This window comes from Lissotriton vulgaris, chromosome 12 (genome assembly GCF_964263255.1).
Source record: "Lissotriton vulgaris chromosome 12, aLisVul1.2, whole genome shotgun sequence".
Lineage (NCBI taxonomy): Eukaryota > Metazoa > Chordata > Amphibia > Caudata > Salamandridae > Lissotriton > Lissotriton vulgaris.
The window spans coordinates 740,176,980-740,204,932 of record NC_141700.1 but is presented as its reverse complement, the minus strand read 5'-3'; the positions used below and the strand labels follow the sequence as shown (position 1 = coordinate 740,204,932).

Genomic DNA, 27,953 nt, shown 5'->3' with positions numbered 1-27,953 from the left:
TTCTGTTAGGTGTGTATTTTGCTTATGTTTGACACTGAACCGTGATGGATTGGCGAATGACCTTTAAAACGCGGTTGTTACACCGTGATACATTTACATTGCGGTCATAACAACGCAAGTCATTACAACGACTTGCGATGGATTGAGCTCTAAACGAAGAAATAGTATGATTTACTATTCGAACACCTTACCTACTGTTACACACACTGGAGTTGGAATAGTAAATCATACTATTCCTAAGTCCAGCACCTCTAGCGCAAGTTGTTTTAACAACTTGCGTTGCAATAACCGCAATGTAACGTACTGCAATGTAAATCATCGCGTTGTAACTTCATATATTCTGATGGATTACATTTTATGGAATGATATTTATTGATGTTCTCTTTCTATTGTACTTTTATGATTGCTGAAGCTAATCGAATAAAGTAATTATTGATTGAATGATTGCGTAGGACTCTATGTAAATATATAACAGTTAAGTTATCAACTAAATCTCGATCACTATTAATGCTCTCAGGTTATGAAACAATATTCCAAAGCCTCATTAGAAGGATTGATTTTTGTGTAAGTAGCAAGTAGTGTACCTGCTTAACAAAGAACCACTAAAGGAGACAAACTTTTTCAACCAAAATTAATTCACTTTGTATGAAAATGTAAATACCTGAAAAAGATTTCCTAAACCGGTATGACAACAGAACAGTCAGTTCTTTTCATTATTTAATGTGCTGTTTCTGGAAAGTGTTTTCTGAATATATCTAGCCTAGACTGACTCTATGATCCTCTATAAGATATTTATTTTGTCCCATACTGTGAACACAACAGAGGAGATGCGTAATACATTATGCAGGGTCATCAGGAACATTGTATCCGACAGTGACAGTTCATAAGTAGTGTCTTATTTCTTTCCGACGTCCTTTCCCATCAGATATTCCTTTGTATTCATTTCAGGCCTCAACAGAATAATATAACATTTTGGGAAAAATATGCAGGAAACCAATGCAGAACTGGAAGACAAGATCGCAAAGACCTCCATTGCAACCATATACTTGCCCTTGGTGCTGAGATAGGCTGGAATAAATGAGAGCCAGACGGTAAGGAAGGCCAGCATGCTGAAGGTAATGAATTTGGCCTCGTTGAAGCTGTCCGGCAGTTTTCTAGCCAGGAAGGCCACTACAAAACTTGTAGTGGCCAGAAGCCCAAGGTATCCAAGCATACACCAGAAAGCAATTGTAGACCCTTCATTACATTCATATAATATCTTTCCGGGTTGAGAATTGATGTTACATTCAGAGGAAGGTGGAGAAAGAATCAGCCAAGAGGCACATAGGAGGACTTGAATGATTGTACAGACACCAATCACTATGTATGAAAGTTGGGGCCCAACCCATCTCCTTAAGTCACTGTTGGGTCTTGTGGCATTGAACGCAATGACTACCATAATAGTTTTGGCTAAGATGCATGAAATGCAAAGAGCAAAAGTGATGCCAAATGCAGCCTGGCGGAGGAGACATTTCACTGTAGTAGGATAACCAATAAAGATCAGTGAACAGAGAAAGCATAGAGCAAGAGAAAATAGTAGAAGGTAGCTTAGAGAACGGTTATTGGCTTTGACAATGGGGGCGTTCCTATGTTGAATAAAGAGTTCCAGAATAGTAACTGGCATTAGTGAGAAAAAAATACATATGACAGTCAGGCCAACTCCTAAAGGCTCTTCGTAGGAGAGGAACTCTATGACTTTCAGCACGCAGTTGTCCTGTTCGGAATTTGGCCACTGATCCCACGGGCACTTGGAGCATTCAGTTGAGTCTGAGAGAGAAAAGTATCAAAACATTTTACAGTGATAAATGAAGAAATGTCATGACTTTATTAAGAATTAAATAGAATTATGTACAATGTAGTATTTGTGCATCACCTTTACACATTACCGATTCCACAGCAGGGTCATGTAATACCCTTGATAGTAATGACTAGGACTATTCTTTTTTTCATAATATTTATTCAATCTCTTTTTGAAACAGATCATAAAAGCATCAATTCATCAAATAAGCCATGGCACAATATTATATAACCATATAAAAACAATTAAGATCAATATAAAATTGTTGGCAAATTAAAAAAATTGGCCCTGAACAAGAAAAATAGTATTTAAATCCCATAAGTGGGAGCAATCATAGTCTTTGTACAAAATTATTTTTTCTTTTTGCTTCTTAGGTCCCCCTCACTGAAATAAAACCAGTTATTCCTGTTAGTGCAGCAGGTTATCTGAACAAAATTCGATTTATCCTTTTTCATACAAATGCCCACAAAAAACTTGCTATGGAAAAGCAGACAAAGGAGTCGGAGAGTACCTTTAAAAAATACAATGCCACCCTGCACTGTGTACGGTTGTAGCGGCTTAAAGTTGGAAGGATAACAGCTTTCCTTTCAGTATGGTAAAACTTGCAGAATAATACTACATGTAGATCCATTTTAGGCGAGTAGTTGTCGCAAGGACCGGGGGGCAAGTCTGAAAGTTTAAACTTCCTCACCGGGAGAGCTAGAATCAGAGGAATGTAATTCAGGCGAAAATGCAATAGAATGAATCTGTGGTGTGCACAGCTAATGCACAAAAGGTATGAAAATCCTTCCCCTAATCTTGGAGGAATAAGATCATATGCAATTGCAATTGTTGCCTTTTGTTGACGGTTCTTTTCCCTCTGAAGGAAGTTAGCCCTCTGGAGCTACAACTCACTGATTTGCTGCTTTGATACCTTACTGCACAGTGAGGGGCCACTGAATACATTGTCCTGCCCGATTCCAGTCAGTTTGACCTCTACATATCTAAGTCCGCTGATCCTGTTGTAGTGGTCCAGCCTCATGCGGCTGCCAATTATGCTTTGAGTTAAATTGATAGTGGACCTCCACCAAATCGAAAGCCACAACAGGATTGGGGCAAGTCTGATGGTATCAAGCAAGTAGGGTAACCCTAATTCGAGGTGTAAAATATAATTTGAAAGAGAATGAGGTAATGAAGCCCGATTTTTGAAAAAAATATCTTCTATCCTCTGGAACTGATCCAAGTTTACCATCCCCCAGACTCCCGGCCCATACATTACCGCTGCCTTTGTTTTAGCACGATGGATATTTTTAATCATATCCAGAGGACTGGATCCCTGCTTCCTTGCAAAGTCCTTAATAGCCTGAAGGCTCCTTTTCATGCCCTGTGCTCTTACCGCCACCAGATTTTTCCAGGAGTGATTCTCAGATATGGAAAGGAGTCTACCACTTCAATTTTCTTTGAGGCCAACTTTAAATTTGGGGGTTTTGCTCCTCTTCTGGCTCCCGCATTAATAATGAATTATTTTGGTTAATTTACTCTAAGATCTAGTGAAGGCATAAATGAGCCGTATGATGTTATAAAAGATTGTAAAGCCACCCCAGTCCTAGCAATTAGGACTGCATCGTCAGCATATGCCAGTATTGAAAGGGGGATGTTATCAAATGTAGGTACGTCCAGAGGTGAGCCAGTCAGGGCGGCCTCTACCCCGTTTGTGTAGATGGAAAAAATAAACAGGGTGAGGGCACAACCCTGCCTGACCCTCTTCTCGATCTTAAATGAGCGTGTACATTCCCCATTTACACCATACTGGATGCAGGCAGCAGCATTGGTATATAGCTGGTGAATAAAGTGGATTATTAGGGGATCAACACCCATCCCCGCCAGCATTTGCTACAACTTCTGATGGGAAACACAATAAAAGACCGCCCACCGGTCCATAAAAAACATGTACAGCCTCCTCCCTTTTACTTTGGTATATGTTTTTATGCAGTGACAAATTTATGCATTGGTCTACAGTCCCCTTTCCCTTCTGGCATCCATATTGCGCCTGCACCAGTATATTATTTTCTTCAGCCCAGTCCTCCAATCTGGATAATAAGAGCAGGCCCATAAGTTTTGCAAGGGTATCCAGAAGGGAAATTGGACGATAGTTCTTAGGAGTGCCCCGTCCCCTTTCTTAAAAATAGGGACAATACACTCTTATTCCAAGTTGATGGAGGACCCTCTAGTGCTATGCTATTAAAAACATTTAATAATAAGGGGCCCCACATATCATAGTTCTACTGGAAAAGCTCTATCAGGAGCCTATCAAGGCCCGAGGCCTTCCCAGGTGTGCAAGACTCTAACCCTCTAATGACTTCTGTTAAAGAGACTCTCAGACTACCTTGTGGCAATAAGGGTCGCTCAGTGGATGGTGGCGCAGAGGAAGTGGTAAGGCAGAAGATGCTTTCAAAGCAACCCACTCAAGCATCCTCATCTACTTGTGAGTCGAGGGAGGAATCCTTGGAGTCTTTAAAATAGGGGGCATTTATGACTCTCCAGAACTCCCTACAGCTGCCCTGAGGCAGCAGCTTGTTCAAGATTGTTCCAGGGGATCTCTCTAATCTTCTCTCTTTGTTTCCGGGCATGATTGCAATTGCTACGTAGGAGTTTTATTGTTATTGGATCTCATGGTGAGCTTTTATGGTCTTGATAAGGGCACTCCTTGCTATGGAACATTCATAGTAGAACCATCCTTTGGTTCGATTAAGGTTTACAGGCTTGGTACAAGTGAGCGACAATTTAAATTTTGGTAGGAGTCCTGTAAACCGGGGAACTAAAAGCGGGGGAGGAGTCCCCTAAGCCAGGCAGTTTATTATATCTTCCCTTGTTTGGGCTATTACTTCATGCCTAGGTTCAACTTCTCAACCTGTACCCACTTTAGCTGGTAGGCATTTTCCCTACCTAACAATATGAATCTGCAACCTGTTGGTGTTGTTTCCCTTTACAGAGAAAGTTTAAAGAGATAAATAGAATGGCATGGTCGCTATAGCATATAAACAGGTTATCTAAAGGGGCCACTTTTCCACTTATTAGAAAAGGAGTCTAAAATAAAATCAATTGTTGACTCCTGTCTGCCCCACCTAAATGATTTACCTATATGTCCTGCTTTTGTGTTATTAATTATTCCCAGAATACTTGAATATAGGTTATTTAGGCTATCACCATATTCATTATGTGAGAAATGTATGATTGCCCTGGGAATCAACTAAGCCACACGTCTTAGACTCTTTATGTTTACAGAGGTGATTGTTAAAGTCCCCCACCCAGATGATGTGGGGTGGGCCTTTTTTTAACACCTTGTGTGCTGATGACGAGCTCAGCTCGTCATCAGCCACGGTCCTCGTGTGCTGATGACGAGCTGAGCTCGTCATGGCCTGTGGAACGCTCAGGTGCGGGGAGAATTCCCATGCTGTGCTGAGTGCTCCATGGGAGCCAATGCACCTGTGATGAGCTCAGCTCATCATGAGCTCAGGAGCACTGTAGCTCATGATGAGCTGAGCTCGTCATGAGCACAGGGGCGCCGCGTGCGCCCCGCCCCACAGCACAGCAGAAAAATTACCCCAGCAGCCAAGGGGTTCAGTAACTTAATTTTGCCTAACTACCTATTTAGATCTTCTACCCCTTTCTTCATATTCCTCCTGAATTTGTTGTTATAGAAGTTAATTAGATTCCAGGAACCTTCATTTCTAAACTCAAGAAGGAGAAGCTGAACATGGATGTTTGGGGAACCAATTGCATTACTTGTGGGGGGTTGTGTTTGAAATCAAGGTTAATAAACCGCCCTTCAATCTGCCTGACTTTGAGGGCACTGCAAGAGTGTGGAAAGTGCAGAACCCAGGAAAGAAAACCGGATCCTTAGCCCATGTTTCCTGGAAGCAGATGATCTCCTGGAATTCAATCAATCAATCAATCAGGGGTTTATAGAACGCGCTACTCACCCGTGATCCCGGATCGGTCAAAGAGCCAGGTCTTGAGGTTCTTCCTGAATGTGTGCAGGGTTGGGGAGCATCTGATGTTTACTGGAAGCTTGTTCCAGGTCTTGGCTGCAATGTAGGAGAAGGCTTTCCCACCTGCTCTGTTTCTGCAGATGTGGGGGACCTCTGCCAGGGCAAGGTCAACAGAAAGAAGGTTCCTCTTGGGTACGTGGAAGGATAATCTCTCATTGAGGTATTTGGGTCCGGAGTTGTTGAGGGATTTGTAGGCATGGGAGAGGAGCTTGAAGGTGATCCTCTTCTCAAAGGGTATCCAGTGGAGATCTCGTAGGTGTTTGGTCATGTGTTTGTGGCACGGTTTCCCACGGACGAGTCTGGCTGCAGTGTTCTCGATGGTTTGGAGTTTGTTTAGAAGGGTTTCGTTAATTACGGCATAAAGGGCGTTGCTGTAGTCCAGTATGCTGGTTATGAGTGCATGGGTGACAGTCTTTCTGCAGTCGGGGGGATCCATTTGAAGGTCTTGCGTAGGATGCGCAGGCAGTTGAAACTGGTGGAGGCGACGGCGTTGATCTGGCGGTTCATGGAGAGGGAGAAGTCGAGGATGATACCGAGGTTTTGTGCATGGTCTGTAGGTGTGGGTGGATTCCCGAGGGCAGTAGGCCGCCACCAGGTGGTTTCCCAGGCGGAGGTGGAGGGTCCAAGGATGAGGACCTCGGTCTTCTCTGAGTGGAGCTTCAAGCAGGTGTCTTTTATCCAGGCTGCCACGTTCTTCATTCCTTCCTGGAAGCTGAGTCTGATGTCTTCGGGATTTTTAGTGAGTGAGAGATTGAGCTGGATGTCGTCAGCATAGGATATGATGCTGAGCCCATGCTGTCTGACGATGGCTGCGAGGCGGGCCATGTAGATGTTGAAGACCGTGGGGCTGAGGGAGGATCCCTGGGGTACTCCGCAGTTGATATTGGTGGGTTCGGAGGGGAAGAGAGGGAGTCTGATCCTCTGGGTTCGGCCAGAGGGAAAGGATTGGATCCATTCCAGGGCGGCTCCTTGTATTCCCATGTTGTGGAGTCTGGCTGCGATCGTGCGATGTGAGCGGGTGTCGAATGCTGCAGAGAGGTCTAGAAGGATGAGGGCCGTGGTGTGTCCCAGGTCGAGTTATTGCTCATTGCCTGCCTTCAAGGCAATACCAGCCACATTCCAGGATGCAAAGGAAGCCCTATTTTTATCTCTAATGCCCCGCGGCGGAGGAGACATTTGTTATGCCTTCAATACATGTGCTGGACTAGCTGGTATTGCTATTCTCCCAGTGGGCGATGGTAGTCAATCAAATGATTCCAAGTCAGAGATGGGAGCAAATCTATTTTGTAAACTTACCCCCTGTGGAATATTGGGGCCCTCTGCATGTTTTGTGAATAAAGGACCTGACCTTAGCCTACCAATCTTTCCCAATCCTGAGATTAAAGCCTGGTTATAAAAGTGTTCCAATGGTAAAGGCATAATTTGGGTACGGCAAAGTGGAGACCTATAGAGGTTGTCCAGGAGGAGATGACCCACATGTAGGTTATTAAAATGCTTCACAACACAATCCCAATGATGATCTTTGATGAGTTCCCCACCCACCCTACTCTTCTAGCCATGATCATTTTGTTGGCCAGCTGGTAGTTCCATATTCCAGAGTTCTTGAAATTGTGGGAAAGCCAATGGAGAAGTTTGTCCATTAACTGTGTTGTGGATTCTGTCTGATTGTCCCGGAGAGGGGGTACATTGGCCAAAACCAATACTAAAGGGGAGGCTTCCGGTGGGAGAAGGTCATCTGCAAGCATGGCATTGGGATCTCGTGTTCCTGTTTCATGACGGAGTGCCCTTAAATCCTCCCTTACTGTAGATGCCTGTTGGAATGTATCCCTTGGTGCTACAGCTTGTGTAATTGGAGCCTCCCATTGAGCATTTACATGTCCGCTCGTTACGGAAGAAGGCCCACAAAACCGTATAGTGGAGCTGATGGTATTGCCCAGCATTGATAGATTTGGCAGGGCGTGGGCTTTGCTGGTGTTCTAAAGTTGCAGACTCAACTCAAGCTTTATTGAAGAGTGAATGTCATAAAAGCACATCAAAATGAAACCATAAATCACAAGATTAAAAAATTGATTATTACAATAAAAATGTGTTATTAAAATGGGTTAGAAACATAAAAAATGTGTACATATATTGTTAATAAGATTTGATGCTGAAGAGTATTAAACAATTTACAAGTTGCAGGTAGAATATCAAGATTCTACATGGTCCTTTTTGCTGCCGGTAGTTTAGTTCTGATTGTCCACATCCATACTAAAAACTTTGCCATTGAAACCTCATACAATACGGAGGAGAACGTTCACAGTATACGCATTCCTACACTTGACTGGTATGTACCCATTGTTCCTACAGATCGGTACCAGCCAACCTTTGTGTGGTGCAGCATATGCAGGGCAGACAAATAACACATGTGCATATGTTTCTTCCACATTAGTACAAACTGTACACTTATCATTAGCTGTGGTAGATCATGTGGCTGTAAAGGTCTTCAAGGGTAAACAACCTACTCTAAACTGGAAGTACAATTTACGGTCCAATGGCTTAGTAATTATGTTCCAGTAGTCCTCAATGTACAGTCTTTTTTTATTTGCAAGAACTTTCCTGACAGCGTCAGTTACTCTATTGGCTTCTAGCATGATCAGTTCCAAGTATCTTTGCTTGATCAGATTATCCGATGGAAACTCTGGGGCATATTAGCAAGGAACCTCGTTAAAATATTGCCGTTTTAGCGGCAGGAAACTGCCGCTAAAACGGCGATAATGGGCTTGCTAATATGTGTTATAGAATTCCTATACAATCTCAGGTTAGATGTCCTGCACATCTAACCTGGGCCGTTTTAGCGGCAGTTTTCTGCCGCTAAAATGGCAATAATTTTAACGAGGTTCCTTGCTAATATGCCCCCTTGTTCCGCTAGGATCGATCCACAGAGATGACATGCCCATACTAGTTAGGGTAGTTCTAATGTCGCTCAACCAGCTGATTCTATGGAGGTGATCAGCCTCCATTAGGTCTTTAAGACCTTCAGCAAAGGTGGCCAGTCCTGGTGTGGACCAGATCCTGCTAAAGTAGAGGATGGGGTGCAGTCTTGCTAAGTCAGCTATGTCTTTTCTACCCAAATTGTGGCGCAAGGGGAGCATGGGAGAGCTTTGTGGCAAACCTGTAACCTCTTGTAAAAACTTGTTCTTGGAAACAGCTAGAGGATTCAAATTTTTGAAGCCCCATAATTATGCGCAATACAGAGCTGAGCTCAGTATTTTAGAGCTGTAAATTTGCACCACCGGAGGTACAGGTTTGGTCAATGATGTTTTAAACTCCTTAATCATTACACCGGCCAGTTGTCTATGTTTTAAGGCTATTGTGTCAATGTGTGGCCTCCAGCTGAGCCCTTTATGCATGGTGATACCTAAATAGGTGAATGCATCAACCTGCTCCAATAGGCCCTCCTCCATTACCATGCCCCCTTGAATGTCCTGTGATGGTTGAAAGTCATAAACTTTGTTTTTGCAGTGTTGACCTCTAAACCAAGCAGTGTGCAAAATGTGTTAAAATGCTACAGCGCATGCTTTAACCCACTCGGTGTTTTGGACAATATAAGCATGTCATCCGCAATATTTAATGTAGGACTTTTTTTTCCAGCTAGGACTGGAGCGTCTGTGGGAAAGGCAGCTGGGAAACTGACAATGCCATTGATAAAAAGTGAGAACAATGTAGGCACCAGGACACGGCCCTGGCGTACTCCCTTCTTGACTGGGAATTGATTGGTCTTGTTTATAGGCAAGCTATTAAAAAGAGTAGCTCAGGTGGCAGCCCAAGCTCCTGCAATACCCTCCATAATTGGGGCCGTGGGACTAGGTCAAAGGCAGACTTAAGTTCAACAAAGGCTTTGAAAATACTGCCTTTTCTGAGAGTCCCCGTCCGCCAGTAGATTAGAATAAAACGAAAGACTTGGTCAATGGTGCTCAAATTTGCCCGAAAGCCTGCCTGGAGGGGGCTCAAGATAACATTATCGTCAATCCAGGCTTGAATCTTTGCTTGAGCAAGTCGAGCTATGACTTTCTGGATTGAATCTGTAAGGCGTATCGGCCTATAATTCCCGGGTAAGGATTTATCTCCTTTTTTGTAAATCGGGATAATCTCCGCCCCTTGTCAGGAATCCAGGATTGGAGCTATGGCATTTGATAAGAGCATCATATACTGGCTCCATTTGGCCTTATTCTGAAGGAAGATGTCAGCGGGCACTTTGTTGATGCCCGGGGCTCTCTCACTGGTAATAGAACTCAGTGCAGCTATTACGTCAGCTAGAGTAAAAACAGTATTGGTTGGATTTAAATAAACCAGAGTAGAATCCTAGCCCATGTTGTCTTTGTCTGCATATTGGTCTGAGAAAAACTCTACCCACGTTACTCGGTCCACATAATTTTGGGGAGATTGCCCTGAGCCACCGCACCCCATTTTACAAGGCTCCAGAAGTGTTGCATGTTCCTCTCTTTACATGCTTCTTTTAGGTCCTCCCATCTTTTCTCATCCCAGGTCTTTTTTGCTGAGAGAATTGTCTCCTTATGTAGCGTTCTTGTATGTTGGACTCTAGACTGATCTCTTAATCTTATTGCCCCCCCCCCCCCCCCAGCACACTGCGTGCTATTTTGCACTCATTATTGTACCAATGAAGGTGTGATTAGAATCTCTTTATCTTGGGCCTGTTGGGAATTTGGAAATGTGAGCATATTCTATCAAAGAAGGTGTTATGTGTTAGTGTTATTTCTTTCAGTTTGCTAGAATCATATTGAGATGACAACATCTGGGTTAGGGTGTATTCCAAGTCAGAATTGATTGATGATAACATATCAGGTTGTTCAATTACCATTGGCCATTCAAGATGTTGCATGTCATTTGTCAGTTCTAATTCAGCAGTTGAGGATAAAATTGGGGCTTATGGTTGCTCTTGTAGAGCCTTAAGTGAAAATGAGGTGCAGAGTGGATTATGGTCGCTCTCGGTTCTATCCGTCATGACCATGTCTTCTACTGTGCACCAGATTTTGAAGCTGATTAACGTGTAGTCAATCCGGATTGTGCGGTGACCGTTTCTGAACGTGTGGGTCCCTTGCTTATCAGATCTTGTTCTCTTATTATCTGCCCTTACACCATGTTCGAGGCTTAGGGCCTTCAACTGTAATGCTACCTCTATCCATTTTTTAATCAGAGGTATTTCAAGCTAGGGATACCCCACTGTTGGTCCTCGTCCCCCACTGGATCAAATTGCTCATTGTCCAGGGGCTCAAAGGTGGTATTAAAATCGCCCCAAGTACTACTGAGGAGGACCAAGAGATGTTATGTAAAATGTCATCCAGATCGGAAATAGTTTCTGACCTTCGTCTCCCGCTACGCCCTCTAGCGTAAATATTATAGATGTCGATATTGACATATGACCCACAGAATGTCATTACTTCCTGCCTCGAGTGCTTGTATGGGTATGTCTATGTCGTGCCATACCCATATAGTAAGCCCGCCCAAGGGGCGATCCTTATTACCCTTTGTAGCTGGTTTATAATAGTTTAGGTAACCCAGGTGATAAAGCGGTTTGATTATCCATGTTTCTTGGAAAATGCATATGTCGTATTCCTCAACGAAGGAGTTCCAGTCAAGGGACACTACCTTAGATTGCAATCCTACAATATTCCATGAGACTACCTCTAGACTGCGTGATAGACGGTTGGGTGGAAAAAAAAAAAAACCGTATCGACTGCAGCTGCTGAGGTTCAATCTGGCTTGTTCGTTAAGTTGGTCACCCTTTTTTCTTCTACAGGGGGGTCTTCAATATGGTACAGCTATGGTTGTGTTATGGCATGTACTTGGGCGTCAGCATGGGACATGGGTACTTCAGGGGGCGAGCTGAAACTTCAATCGATCTAGTTCAGTGGAGACCCATTGTTTAGGGAAACTACTCATGATAATTGGTTTGCGGCCGATTGTGTTTCTGGGCAGTTATAATTGAAACACATTTTGTATTAACCAAGTGTTGGGTGCGTAAGTCATAGGCAACCGAATTTTCCACCAGATCGTGGTGCGTCAGATTTCTTTTGTGCTGTTGTGAATTCTTTACAGGAGCATAGTAGATGCAGCATGTCGTCTTAATTCGATCCACATAAGCTGCACACAGAGCCTGCTTTGTTTCGAAGCCAGGGAAGGAGATGCTGGGCGCAGGGGAGCAATCCAAATCTATATTTCATAAAAGTTATTCTTATGTTTTCATTGTATCCCAGGTTGATGTAGGCTTGGGCGCCCGGCTTCATGTATGTGTTCAGGGTCATCCAACTGTGGGCTCTCTTTGAGAGTGCGTCCTTGTCCTCCAGCCATGACAGGAGTTTCACTGTCTTCCACACTCATTTTTTTAAAGTTGGGGTAGTTGTTGGTGTTTCCCAAAGTTGGTTTAGCTGCAATTTGTGTAGACTGCTATATAGATATTCTGCAGCTGGTAGTGTGGGGTGCAGTTGTAACTCCTTCCACAGCTATTCATTTAGCGTACCCTGTTCGGCATTTCGCACTTTGACCCATGCAATGATAAAGGCCCCTTGTCTAGCAAGTGATTGTTTCAAAACGCCAAATTTAAGTCTGATTTGCGCAGGTGAAGTATATTTCGGCAGCCCAAAAATAACCCTATATGCTGCTGGTACTGTGGCATTGAGTGTGTTTGCGTCCCTGTCTTTCTGTACCTCGCTACCATAGGTGATTGTTGGCAAAAGTTTTGCCCGAACCACCGCCACAAGCAGCAGGATTGATGGGCCAGTTAGTTTAGAGTTTAATGTTTTTAGGGAGATTGCTAGTGCTAGACCTTTGTGCCTTATGCTGTTCTTCTGTGCCACAAAATGGCCTCCAGTGTCCAACTTCACACCTAAATATTTGTATTTGGTTGTGTCCTCTTTTCTAGTTTCTCCCCAGAACCAGGCAGCTGTTTGTCGCCTTTTTTTTCCAACTGTCATGGTTCTTGTTTTGTCCAAAATGATCGTAAGGTCATTAGCTTGGGAGAAATCCCACGTTGTGTTTAAAAGATGTTGTAGCCCTACTTTTGTTTTGCTACTCAGGACTATGTCATCCGCATGGAGGAGACAGGGAAGTAAGGTGACTCCTAGTTTCGGGGCGTGTGAGTTGCAGCTAGTTAGCAACGGGACTAGATCAGCAATATACAGATTAAAAAGAGTGGGTGCTAAGACACAACCCTGTTTCAGCCCTTTTCTCATGGGCATACGCCTCGACAGGTGCATGCCATTGCTCAGCTTCACCTGTAGCCACGTTTTTGTGTGCAGATTTATTATTAGTTTGAGTAAGGGCTGACACAGCCCCCAGCTGTGCAATTTAGACCAGAGTCTTGTGCGGTTTACATGGTCAAAAGCAGCTTTATAATCAATAAAGCATAGATTTAAAAACGACTGTGTGGCCTCAGCCTTGTCCATAAGCATAGCCATGCTTAAAATGTTAGTCATTGTCCCGACCGATTTTGCGAAGCCAGTCTGTTGTAGGGGAATTGCAGATTTTTCTTCCACCCATGCCTGAAGGTTCTCCAGTACCAGGTCGGCAAAACATTTAGCTTCGTTATCTAATAGTGCCACCGATCGGTCGTTTTTTAGTTCCAACTTCTTACCGGATTTATGGATTGTTGAAATGATTAGCCCTCTCCAAGAACTAGGCAGGGTATTCAAAGTTCTAATTTCTCTGAAGAGTGGGTCCAGTGCTTCTGCCCAGAAGATTGCCTCCTGTTTGTATAGTACTAGAGGTATTCCATTTGGGCCAGGAGTGCCTTCTCTTCTCCCTTTTCCTATCTGCCGTTTGATGACTCCTAGATGATTAGTTCAGAAGTCCTCAGTTGGTAAGTCTGAGTGTCGACTAATGCTAGCCCCGTTCAGCTGCTTCATGCTGCTTATGCCCCCTTGAGTGTGCTTCTGTGCAGCTGCTTGTACCTGCAGTTGATTTTGAATACTCTATACCGCAGTATGTACCTTACTCAGGGAAGCTACGAGGTTACCTACAGCTATTTTAAGTGATTTGATGTCCTGAGCTATGGCCGTTATTTGGTTTGCTAGCAATCTTTGGGTAGGGGCCTTGTTACTGTGGGTTAGAGGGCTACTGGGTGGATTAGCCTTGCAGTTGGTGGCTATAGTGCTATTATTCACAGCTGCCCCATCAGTTAGTGAGGCATTCACATTTGGGTATATGTCCGATGGTGGCCTCATAGGTTGTACTACGCTATTTGGTGTTTCAGGTGCATCCTCAAGGTCTGCACATTCGAACAGTGGTGAGAAACTATTATGGCAAATAAAAGAAGACAAATCCTCAACATTCATTAACTTAGTTCCTTTGCCACAGTCCAGCCTGGTGGAGGCCAAATCAAGTTTATTCAGCGCTATCTTCCTTTCTATTACTTTTTTTTTAACATAGCTGGTATGTGGCGTGAGGGAAAAGGACTTGCCAAAAATTGCTCACAGACAGATTTAGAGGGGGAAGTGGAGCTGGGAGGATCAAGAAGAACCTTGCATTCTGCCAAAAGGTTGGCAATGCGATCTAGTACCCCCTACAATTGCTTCTTTTTTGCCTTCTTAACTGGTATTTCCCTTATTCCTCCCTCTGTAGTTTTGAGCTTCTCCATCCCTGTTGTAGCCAAGCCTACACCAAAACTGCCAGTAAGTAGAGGGCCCTCGGTAGAAAGTATTCTTGTTAAAAAGGGACCCACAATAACAATGCAAGTGTTTAATGCCAAAGGCACAGTACCTAATGATGCTTGGAGCGACTGTTCAACCAGAGTTTTGTAGTAAATGTCAGGGGGGGCCCAGCCTGGTCTCCTCTGAGCTCAGATGGGTGCAGACGGGCCTGCCCTTGGCCTGGACTTCCCCTGGGCACGGCACAGGTACGCCCACGCACGTCTTATGCTGTGGGAAGCCTTGGTCAGTCTTGAAGTGCCTCCCGGCGCGAACTGAGTGTGCCTGTGGCATCCCTGCCGCAAGGCGATCTGGGGGCTGTAGTCGGCCGCCTCTCCTGGCAGCAGTGATGTCGGCAGTGGCGGTGCCAGTAAGGATCCAGAACACATGGGATTCACAGGCTCCAAAAGCTCCCCAGTGCTGGTTGCTACGGTCAGATGAGAACTCCCATGCTGCGGGGAGCCCAGGCCGGTTTTGAAGCACCTCCTGGCGCAAAATGAGTACGTCTGTGGTGTTGCTGACGCAAGGCACGCCGGGACTGTAGTCTGCTGCCTCCCCTGGCAGCTGTGATGTCCGCGGTGGCGATGGTGGTAAAGATCCCGAACACATGGGATCCACAGGCTCCACAAGCTCCCCAGTGCTGGCTGCAGCGGTCAGAGGAGGACTCCCCATCTGATCATAAAGTTGTATCTGTGGGTATACACAAAAGTTTCACTCTGCGGGGCTCACTCAGAAATGGGTGGTTATATTATGTAATTCTAAACCAACCAGTCGCTGTTCAATCTGTGTTAACTTTGTCAGAATAGGGTTCAGCAGTGTCATAAGCCTTTTACTTCCATAATTCCTCATTAAATGGACCTTGCAGGGGTAATATATTTCCAGTTTGGGTCGCTACTGATGTTACATGACTTTGTGTTGAGGCTTTAAGAGGTATACCCCTAGGTTTGGGAGCACAAGTAGGTTTAGTTTGCTTGGGCTCGGTAATCGCGCCAGCCTTGCGCTGCTTTGCAGGAGGATCGTTGATATGGCCACTTGATGAAATGGTGTGAGCTGAAGACTCTAAACCCCTTCTAAATTTGTAAGCCGGGGCATCAGTTATCAGTGACGATTCCTGTTGCCCTAGTGGGAGGTCACCAGATATTGTTAATCAAGGTGAATAGGCTTGTGGCAGGACCTCCTGCGTTCTCAGTGCGGGAGACCCCAGGGGAGGAAGAAGTGGTTCCATTCACAGGCTTCTCTGAGTTAATTCAATTTCTTGGGTGAGAACGCAAGCTGCTCTAGACAGGAATGCATCCAGCGTTGCTACAGACCCACCACCCGTTCTTTCCGTAGGACCTTTGAACTTTCCCAGAATGTTGATACAAAACAAAACTACAGAGGATATCAATACCTCTAGTCAGATGCAGGATGATAGATGTGCGGACCAGCCCAGTCAAGATGGATGCTTGAATGGACTAAATTGGATGCAATAGGGCATGGAGAAATATTTGACTTTTTTAAGAGTTGCCATTAATAGCAAGGAATTGAAGATTACTTATACAATTGTGCATTTCTGTAATAAAACTGCAATGAAAAGGGATTTTAATATAAACATTTATAATAAATATATTAAAGGAATATTATATATCAATTATTATTAATGAGTCTCCCAAAAATGTATAATTTTTATACATTGCTCCCTACAAATGTATACTGTATTTGGACTCATTGGGTGATAGCAAATGCACAAGACCAAGGCTTCTAGTAAGCCCTTTCTACCAAAGTGATATTTTAAATTTGACCCTGTTTCTTTAGGTAAGAGAACACTCCTCAACTAAAAGAATTACATATCATGCTGGACCCCAAGCTACCTCTGGAAGTCATACTGCACACATTAGAAAAGAACGCTTTTGTTATGAAATAAATTACACTGTTATAAATACAAAAGAAAGACCACCATGGATTTAAAAAAATGGTAGCCTATTTATGTTTAATATCAAACAATTCAGTAAAAGTCCAAAATAAAAAAAACTGTTTAAAATGGTCTAACTGTGGTCCGTTCGCCCCCATTGGTCCAAACTCATTCCCAGGGGGTCCGCAGGCATCAGTTTTAAAAGCACTTCAAAGCTCCTTGTACGATCAGCAGTTGTCGGGCAACAATAAAAGTGTTGAGAACTTTGGTGATTAATGAACCTGATGGAGAGAGATGGAAGTTTAGTCTAGTGGCAGTGTTGACTCATCTAAGGTAGCACAGATGGCTAATATGCCTGCTGCAAAGAATGTGTACCATGCATTTCAAAAAACAGTTGTTTATGTGTGTAGCTCAGTGGGTTACTGCTTTTGTCACAGAGATTTTTTTACTGTGCAGTACATAAGTTGCAATCATAATTTAGCACAGTGAGCTATGAAATGCCATCAAAGAAATGCATGCAAACTCCATGGTAGAAGTTAGTAAGTTTAGTAAGTTATGTTTTTTCCCTGTCTTTCATTATCCTGATACAACAAAAATGTGGGTAGAAATACATTTGTATTATTAAAGTCAACACCACCACTTTGTTATCTTCAAAATCCTGAGTTTGTGCTTCTCCAGACCAAGCATTCTTTAAAAAATGCACACCAGTGTGGATGACATGTAAATCCTACACCTTGTAGTCCCCTCTGCCTAATGTAACAATTATATACACTGATTTACACTTGTATGATGAATTGTCTCTATATGTGTGTGTGATGTAAAGTGCACTGAAACCCTACACTGGTATAAGAGGTGCTATAAAACAGAAGAAATACATGTGACAAAGGGGCTAAGGAGAGATGAAAGGCACTGTTGGAGGGTTATAGTGAGGGATTCACTAAAGAGCCCCAACAAAGATAGTTGTATCCTGGTGTGCAGTAAGGTAATCATTTACTATGCTTTAAAAGCTAATATAATTCAATATATAATGACAAATGTGTGGCAGAATGCACCATTTTATCCCAAACATTCTTGGGGAGAGAGCCCCCAAGGTCCCCTTTGTTGTGGCCAGGCTCACTCGCTTCAATTAGTATGGACTGTAAGAAGGATGGCCTTATAACATTTAACAGGAAGGCTTTAAGTTCCTGGCCTGGCCCTTGCAGGGGCAGAAGCCTCGTAAACCAAAGATTAAAAAGTAATTAGCTGACATGCAGCATCAACCATCCCATAAAAAAGTTTCAATTTTTGCAAAACTTTTCACGAGCTACGAAATTCGTTTTATGTATTGTTTACTTACCTCCGTTCATCCATATTCCGGTATTTACTACACCCCACCTGTCCCTGCCCCGCCCCGCTTCACCGCCCCATGGAACTCCCTCCACCTGCCGCTACTGGTTGCCAGTACATGTGGAGTATCTTTTGCAGTGTTACTCAGGGCAGTATTTAAGTGATTAGAGTAGAGGGCAAAGCCGCTACTGGTTGTCAGTACATGTGGAGTATCTTTTGCACTGTTACTCAGGACAGTATTTAAGCTTTTAGTGTAGAGGGCAAAAAAAAAACGCGCCAAAACACACCCTTGTCTGACGCCCCTTTTGATTTTAAAGGAATTTGTGCATTTGCCATGCCTCCTATAGCAAACCATGGAGGTAGCATCCCAGTACAAATCCCTAATAAACTCCATGATTACCTCGTTTACTCCCATTTCCTTCAAGATGAGACAGAGTTTGCTATGCACAACACAATCAAAGGCCTTGGAAAGTTCCATGAAGGCCATCTATTCGGTACACTTTTTTGGCAGAGTGTATTTTTCTACCATCAGGGTCAAATTAAGACACTGGTCAATGGTCCCCTGCCCTTCCTGAACCCATACTGTACTTCCGTGAGGATATTGTCATCCTCAGCCCATGCTTCTAATTTATTTAACAATAACCTGCCCATTAACTTGGCCATGCTGTCAAGCAATGAGATAATTGGCAGGGGAAGAAGTGTCCCCTTTCTTGAAAATTGGGATAATAACAGATTATTTCCAGGAGGGAAGGGGACCAGACTGAGCTATTGCATTAAAGACCACGTTTAACAAAGGGGCCCAAAAAGGGAAATTGAAGAGAAAAGTGTCCATAGGGAAAGCGTCAGGACCTGCACGTTCATGGGTGGTGATTGAGTCAGCACCAGTGTAATTTCTTCAAGCTCGAATGACAGGTAGGAAGGCAATGTTAATGTGTGAGCAGCTATCTGACAAATTCAAAACCTCTGGAAGTTTAAAGATTTCCTGGAAGTACCTTATCCCGGAGTCTTCATCAATATGTGTATCCATTGAAGGTCCTCCATGATCATTTAAAAAAGGGGTAATAATCACCTTCAAAAATATAATATTATCGCGAAGTGCAGAAGCATGCTTTAAGTCATCCCAGGCCTCCGATTTAAGTTGTTTTAATCTAGAAGCTCTTGCAGTTTTATAAGCATCCCTCAAAGTACGAATAAGGCCTCTATCCCTTGGTAAGGTTTTAATAGCTATCTGTAGGTGGTTTGAGGCTGTGACACAGGACTTGTCAAACCAACTGTACTGCCGAATGGCTCTTATTGATACTAGACATGTCCATAGTAGGTTAATGTTAGTTAAGAGATCACTGAACTCCTCGACCATCTGGGGTTGGCTTACCAGTGGGCCCAACAGAGATTAATGTCCTCTTGATTTACCAGAATAAGATTAGCAAACAACTTTGTGTCTTCAACTTTATCCCATTTTAACACAAAGCCATTTTTCCTACCTAAAATAGGTTCAGGAACTTTTGGTGCCATTATGAGATTTTAGATTATGCCAACATAGAGCACAAGAGAGAATGGCATGATCACTAAGTACTGTAAATTGTGGATTTAACTCTGTGAAACTTATTTCAATGGTGTCTGTAGATATAATAAGATCGAATGGTAGAAGAGTATTCTGCTCGATAGAATGTGGGGAAATGCTGCCCCGTATTTGGGATATTTTCATTGTGGACCTCAAATTGCCATTTCATGAAGATATTATTTATGACATCGCCCTGTGAATTATGATAAATATGTATAATGGGGTCTTCCCTGAAATCTACGATCCAGCAAGCTTCCTTAGTGTTTCTTGGAGAAACTTTTAGATTAAAATCACCAAGCCAAATACATTTCAAAGGATTAGGATGAGACGCCACAAGATCTCCTGATAGATTGTGTAAGTGCTGGGGTACTGCATCAGGAATTTGGAAAATATTATCATAGCAATTCACTAACATAAGATCCCAGGAATCATAACCTTTAATTATTAAAATGTGAAAGTAGTGTGAGATATTTATAAAACTTAAGATATTAAATACAACTGAGCTGTATATCAGTGTAACTAATCCCCGCCTATGTCTCCCCCTGTAGCTGGTATTGCTAATGTTTGGAACAAATGATATCCATTAATGGAGATTGATTCAATCTCCCAAGTTTCTTGTACACAAATGATGTGAAAATTAGCGATGGCGGATTGCCATTCATCATTATCTTGTTTACTTTTGTATTCTGCTATGTTTCAGGACAGGAGTGTATAAGATATATTATTTACATCATGGGAGCCCCCTGAGACATGAAAAGAGGTAAGGCTGGGGGGTCATAGCCCTGAAAACACTGAGGATTCAAAGCTCCTTGAAGCTACAAATGCTCATCAATGACAACGCCCCCATTTTCCCCTAATTCAGGTGGCATGTGGGATGAGTGGTTAGCAGATGAGAGTCAATCACAGAAGTCCACACCTGATAGGGGGCAGAACCTGTTATAAGACAGATCATTTAGGTGATTCATGTGATTGAACATAGGTGTACAATCTCAAACAGGGTGAGTCAATATGCTACTAGGGGCAGCCTGGCATTGCAGGCTCTTTGGGTTATAGAAAAAGCCCAGGGATACAAAGGAAATTTTAGTGGGTGCCTTGTGACACAACAAGGGTTGAAAAGGTAAGTCTCTTACAATGTGTGGGTTATAAAAGTTTTTGTAGAACAACAGCGGTCCCATGCATACAAATTATATACGAAACAATGAATATAGACGAGATCAGTTCTATATTTGGAGCGACATGTCCAGCCGGACAGAGGTCTTCAATTTTTACTCAATTGAAAGTTTTTCATACCGAAGGAATACCTTCAACAAATCACCAGTGTGGGGCACAAGCCTGTACCCAGACACAATCGGATCAGTACAGAAGGGTGACAGAAGACAACAACAGGGCTTTTTAAGGCAAAAGCAGCGATTTCTTAAAAAATTCAGTGTACAGAAAAATCAGAAAGGCACCATTACATATACACAACATATAAATCAAGTTTTTTGTATAAGGTGCACAACAGGTCGATGGCGTTTCGGTCCCACTACTTAATCATGGGGACCATCATCAGGACACTTAGTAAATGCCTTAACGTTTTAAGCCTCTAATGCCTAAGGAAGGGAGGAAGAGAAAAAGGCATACATACATTTAGTTTGGGACATATACATAATAATTAGTTATTTTACCAGGTGACTGAGTGAAGGGTGAGTATAATTTAAAAATAAAAAATAAATAAAATCGTACAACGAGGTGTATGTGACGACGAGTGGTTAATTTGTGATGAACCGTGCACTCCGTGTCTCAATTTTATCAAGCACAATGGGTAAGGGGGAAGAGTTAGCTACTCAGTTCTACCTCTGTACAGAGAGCCGTGTTGAGGAACGAGCGAGTGGTGACACAAGAACCAGAGTAAGCTGGTGAATTCTTGTTGATGTGGAGTAATTAATCGGTTTATGGGCAGGCACAACCAGGAGTGACAAGGCAGTGATCACATGTGTCTAAGTTCCTAAGTTATTAACGAGCCGGTAGTGTGGGTGGCGCATTGATTTTGGTGCGGAGTGACAATTTCTAATTTAACTAATCAGACTGTACATTAGCGCTTGAGTGAGAAATCGTTATATCGGCGAGGGTGAAGATATTGGCACAGTGGGGATCTCAAGAGCCGGTAGTGTGGGCGGCGGACTGACACGGGAACTGAAGTGATGAATTGCCAAAAAAACTAGTCAGGCATGCTGTGCGTTTTATTCGGTGTGTCGGCGAGAGTAAAGAGCGGGTGCGAGGGTTCACGGCGCAGTGGCGGAAGCTCAAGGGGGCTCACCGGGATGGGTATAACCCCGTAGGTACAGAAAGCAGCGAGCGTGATGGTAGCCTAGTGAAGGCGAGTTCGCCCTGTAAATGAAGGAGGGGGGAGAATTAGAAACGGAGCGGCCATCTCACGGATGGTGTGTTTGGGCAGGCGCGGGAGGACTCTTACCACAATCGGGCGCAATTCGGTAAAGCCGCGTTACAATAGTGTAATTTCCACGGTACAAGGAGCTAACCTGCAAGGAAAAACGGGTCGTTAGGGAATTGAGAGAAGAGGTGGAGTCCGAACTCCAAAGGCTGCTGAGCATACCGGGTCAGTCGGTAGTTAAGTCTGCTTCCTGGCTTCCTCGTGGGGAATGCCGGGGAGAGTATAAGAAAGGGTAGGAGGTTCCTGATTGGGCAATAATTCCAGGGGAGTGTCAGGGCATAGAAATAGACAAGAGTTCAAGGCGTGGCGGCCATATTGGAATGGTGGGGTAGTGGGGGATAGCGCTTGAGTGAGATAGGAGGAAGTGCATAAGTGCAAGTGAATAGTGCACGGCGCAGTGAGCACTTTATGAAGATTTACATAAAAAAACAATTATTAAAACGCTAACTACTTGGCAGATAAGGACATTCACAGGACAACATTATATACATCTGAGAAGCCCAGATTGGAAGGCTGTAGTTTAGCAGTGGGTAAGGACTTAGATCAGGGCAGTCCAATCCTCTTGAAGTTTGAGTCCAGAGTTAAGGCTGTCCATTTTTAATATCCATTTAAGCTCTTCTTTGTTGAGCATCCGCATCAGGTCACCACCTCTTGGTGGTATGATGACTTGGCTGATTACAGTCCAACGTATTTCGTTTTCTGTATGCCATTTGTTTCAGAAATGTTCGACCAAGGGCGCATTTGGTGTACCACAGCGAATCCTGCTCCGGTGTTGGGATATTCGTAGCTTGATTTTTTTGCTTGGTCTGGCCACGTAAATTAGATCACAAGGACAAAAGATTGCATAAATAATGTTACAGCTATTGCAATTTGTGAAAGTCTTGAGTTCATTTTTCACATCTTTGAACACAAACTCCCTACAGTCAATGGAAAAGTCACAAACAACACATGACCCACACCTAGAATGGCCTCGGAGAGGTGGTAATGACCAATGATCATTGAGTGTGGTATTCACTGTGGCTGAGGACGGGAGGGCTGCCCTGACCAACTGGTCCTTGAGGTTTTTGCTTTTCTTGAAGGCAAATAGGGGGGATTCCCACTGCAGCTGTCCAGAGTTTAGTATGTGCCAATTCTTTTTTATACTTTGTTTAACACGATTGGAGATGGTTGAAAAGGTCATGACACAGAAGTTTAACATGATACAATCACCCTAAAAGGCCTTTATGGTTGGACCAATTCATGATGTCTTCTCACCATTATTAAATGACTAGCAGCCCGTCCCGACGTTGTCCGGGGAGGAATGAGTGTGTGATTCACGCTTGTAGTTTGAGTGCTTTGAGGCCCCGCCTGTGCCACGGACTAAATTTCAATCATGAAGTGGCTTTTATCGTGTGGTACGCTGCCTAGCTTGAGTCTCCGCCGGAGCCGTTGTAGCGTGAACGGCGCGCTAAGTGAATGGCGCGCTTGTGCGCCCCTTTATTTTATTTTTTTGTGTAGCCCCCTCTGACAAAGCTGATGGCCAGAAAGGAGTAAAGGTTTGTTTTTGTTTCCAATTTGCGACGCAGTATGGCAAGTTCCGTGAATGCGGCGCACGTTTGTGTTTGGAGACGGCCGTGTCAGAAGTCAGCAGAACGCGAAGGAGGAGCGTGAATATGCGCGCACTTTGCTTGTGAAAGCCGTGCCCCTTTTAAAAAAAATGTTGTCCAGCCCCCTCTGACAACGCTGATGCCCACAAAGGTTGCGCCGTACTATATATTAGTAATGCTGCCTGAATGTCAATGGGCGTGAATGCGGCGCACCTTGGTGTTTTGAGACTGTCGTGTGAGAACTGAGCAAAACGCCAAGGTGGAGCGTGAATGGTCGCGCACATTGCTTGTGATTTCTGCTGCCATTTTTTTATTTTATTTGTGCCACGCCCCTCTGACAACGCTGCACGCCCACAAAGGAATAATGTGAAGTGTACTTTGACACGCCAACGCCCACAAGGGACTACTTTACCCCTAAGGTTCTTTGACCTTTGTAATGTATATGGTGGGCAGCTGTATGGCCTATGTCCATCTGCTGCAACTCCCCTTTACAATGCTCTATTGGGTGTTGTGATTGGTGCTGTATTCTTGAGCTTACCCGCCTCAAAGGTTTCAGCTCTCTCTTTATAATAGTAGTATAGATTCTATATCAAGTGCCCCGATCTTGTATGATTAAAAAGCCAATGCCAAGATTTGTCCATTTTTGTGAGGTAGATTCTATTTGGAAGGATCTAAGGACTGGAGCGTTGACCAATACTAATATATATGGACAAGCCCGTTCAGGAAAGTACAATGTGTGGTTGCAAGAGTCCCCCTGTGGCTGATGATGTTCTTTCTGCGAATTTCTAATAGATGGTCTAGTCTCGCAAACGGTATACAACTGTTACAACGAAGTTTTTACAACGCACTACCATTACAACGCAGGCATTACCACGCATACCATTACAACGCATTGCGCTGGGGGGCGCTCTAGGATAGGGAATAAGTATAATTTTATATCCAACACCTTCCCTAGTGTCCACGGGGACTGGAGTTGGAATATAAAATTATACTTACCACTATCCAGCACCTCTAAGCGCTATGCGTTGTAACGGTATTCGTTGTAAATACCGCGTTGTAATGGTATGCGTGGTAAAAGTATGCATTGTAACGTCATACATCCCTCGCAAACAATAAGGGGAAAAGGGCATAGAGGTGTTTCCTGCAAGGATCTGATCACTGGTGGAAAGTCTCTTACACTTGTTTGCGTCACACTGATATTCGATTGTGTCATTATAGTAAGGGGTGTTTTTACCGCTCCAAGCCCAGGTTTGCCCACAGTTGAGGAGCTATTCACCCGTAAATGCGGAGGATGAAATTTAGAGGGATTATCTTGGTGTTGTATGACATCATTAGCAAGAGAGTTTATGTTATGGGGCTGTGCTATGATTTAGTAGCTCTTGTAAATTCTGTTCAATGGTCTCCAAATGGGACAAAATTGGTTGAAACAGAGGAGACAATAAAACGTAGAGACCCTCCGGAGGAACCATGAGCCATGATAAATCCCAATTGACAGAATCAGGCGTTAGACTTGACTGGGAGTGGATCGATCTCCTTGCTTTTTAAGTTTTTGGAGGGGCTGAATCTTTATATGGACCTTTTTTCCTCTTACTGCTTCCTGGCTGTAGAATGGTCGTCTTCGTTGTAGTGCAGGGAATAATAAGTGTGACATTATTTGTTGCATTAAACATTAAAGACAACGGGACCGATAAGGGTAAACTATCAGATTTTGACAGTCCAAGGACCACTCTTCCATGATTAACGTTAGGCTTGGGGGAGAGAATCACATCCTCAGGTACTTCTGAAGAAACACAAGCACCCTCCCCCAGTGAGAGTCTTCACTATGCTACAGCAATTTCTATAGGAATGGCATTCGTTAAAAATGAATCATGGGTGGATAAAGTTACCCAAGGTGTAGCCGTCACTGTAGTCTTCTTTTTACCCATCTCTGCCAAGCTTTCAGTTACAGCAAACAACCAGGGGTCAAGCAGCAGGCGTTAGAGGGATGGTCCAGCCCAGCCTGCTCTGGACGTGCCTGCCCTTGGCCTGGGCGCATCCCACACTGCAGGACAGCGGCACGCTTTTAAGTGCGGGGCATTAGGTGGCAGCAGGAATGCTGGGAGTTGTGGTCCTTCTCCCTAGCAATGCAGGTCACGTGCGCAGCTCACCCGCCAGCAGGAGTCCACTCCAATTACGGTGAGTGCGGGACCGTGTCACACTTTTATGCGCAAGGTCTTAGGTGGCAGCAGGAATGCTGGGAGTTGTGGTTCTTCTAACCAGCAATGCAGATCATGGTGTGCAGCTCTCCCCCCAGCAGGAGTCCACATCATTAACGGTGAGTGCTGGACTGCGGCATGCTTTTATGTGCAAGGCCTTAGGTGGCAGCAGGAATGTTGGAAGTTGTGGTCCTTCTCCCAAGCAGTGCAGGCCACGGTGTACAGCTCACCCCCCAGTAAAAATCCACGTCAATTACTCAAGTTTGAAATGTTTTTACTCTTATCTCCTCAACCTGTTTCTGTCTCCAAGGCAAATTCTGTCTTTCCTATTACATTTTATTTTTTTAGACGCATGTAGTCCTTCCTGTTTATCATTTAAACTCCTAGTCTTACTGGACAAATGTCTTTTCACTGTCAGTTTCAATTACGTAGTACTGTTTCTTATGTTTATTTCTTCTTTGTCTCTTATCTGGCATTGGATTTTTTTCTCACTACAAGTAGATATGTAGAAATCAATAACAAATACATTTAGCGCTACAGAAAATACAATTTTATTTTTTTATTTTCTTTATTTTTAAAGTTTTCTATAGCGCAGACCAGACCCAGGGTGGGGTATCAGAGCGCTTTACAGAGAGTACATAAAATGCATAGAAACAAGTAGCAAGAAAAAAGGCAGTACATAATATCAACATGATTAGTCACAAGAACGGATGGGGACCGGCGACAAGGATAAAACTGATCAACAGGTAATAGGAGCGAGGGAGTCCTTGGCAGGGGAAAGGAGGCAAGAATAGGAATGTAGAGCTGGAATAGATCATGAGAGAGATTATGGGAGGAATTTACACATCAGTAATGATTTTGCTTCTCTTTTGAACAGAATGGTAGAGGAGATTTTTCTGATGTAAGGAGGGGGTGAGTTCCCTATTCTTGGTGCTGCTCCGGAGAATGCTCGTTTCGATGTTTTTTTTGCTTGCTGAAACAAGACGTAGGTTATCAACACTCCAAGAATGTCATAGTCCTCCAGATAGAGTAAGTTTTTGGGATAGGTTCTGAGGCGTATTGTGGTAAAGCGCTTTGTGAGTGATGCATGACATCTTTAGGTGGATTCGAGCTTCATAAGGTAGCCAGTTGAGTGCTTTCAGGTGTGGTGATATGTGGTCAAATTTTCTAGATCCTGTTAAGAGTCTTACTGCGGCGTTAAGGCAGGTTTTTAGAGGGGCAGTTGCGATATGGGGAGCCCCTCTAGGGTAGTGCATCCGTATTCCAGCCTTGAGATGACTAAGAACTGAACTGCGGTTCTGAGGTCCGGGTTTTCGATGAAGGGTTTAATTTTTTTTAAGGTAACTGAGGTGAAAGCGTGCATTTTTGGCCATCAAGTTGATGTGTGGTTGCATGTTAAGGTTTTTATCTAGTGTTATTCCGAGTGATTTGATGGAGTCCACCAAAGTTGGCGTGCAATTCAGAGCAGTGATCAACTTGGTCCATTTCTTTGTTTCCAGGGAGTTATGGGGGGGAGATTAGAAGAAATGTTATCTTTTGTGAGTTTAGCGCTTGAGGAAGTTGGTCGTTAGCCAGTGGACAGTCTTTTCGAGTGCCAGGTTCATTGTTTTTATGTCTTCAATGGAGGAGATCTTGATGTAAAGTTGAGTGTCGTCCGCATACATGTGGTAGGCAATGTTCGCCTGCTGGAGTAGATCAGTTAGTGGTTCGACATATAGGTTGAATAGGGTGGTTGATAGGGTTGATCCCTGTGGTACTCCTAGAAGGTTCAGTGAGGAGGGATTGAGATTTTTGTTCACCATGAACGATTGTGTTTTGTTTTCCAGGAAGGATTTGAACAATTGAAGGACTGTGCCAGAAAAAACCCATCCTGTTTTCCAGTCTTCTTAGAACGTTGTTGTGATTGCCCATGTAGAAGGCTGAGGAGAGGTTGAGCAGGACAAGTAGACATGTTTCATTGCGGTCAAAAGCAAGGAGGGCGTCGTCCACTATGTGCTGAATGCCTGTTTCTGTGCTATAACCGGGACTGAAGCCTGATTGGTGGATGTTTAGAAGGTTGAAGTCCATGATGTGTTCGTTCATTTGTTGTTGAACACATTTTTCCAAGACCTTAGCTAGCATGGGAATGTTGGTAATGGGTCAGAAATTATTGGGTTCGGCAGAGTTTGCTGTCGGTTTCTTCAGTACAGGGGTGACTTTGCCGATTTTTAGGCAGTCCGATATGTGTCTTGTGCAAGTGATGCGTTGATGATTTTGGTCCAGAGAGGGGAGATGACTTGAGAGATGTAGGGAAGGCAGTTTGAAGGGACTGGGTTGTTGAAGTGGTTGTTGAGTTTAGTCGTTGCTATGGTTTTGGTGATGTCATTGATATCGTAGAGTTTGAAAGTGGACCAGTGAGAGTTGTTTTT

At 43.7% G+C, this 27,953-nt stretch overlaps 1 protein-coding gene across 1 annotated transcript in view; it reads right to left on the bottom strand.

Annotated features, from left to right (window-relative positions):
- Positions 1–895: 895 nt before the first annotated feature.
- Positions 896–27,953, bottom strand: part of LOC147678479 (extracellular calcium-sensing receptor-like) — a 112,977-nt gene continuing 85,919 nt past the window's right edge. The window contains exon 6 of the mRNA XM_086946586.1: positions 896–1,806. Within this exon, the coding sequence (XP_086802712.1) occupies positions 896–1,806 (911 nt within the window). The remainder of the gene's footprint in view (positions 1,807–27,953) is intronic.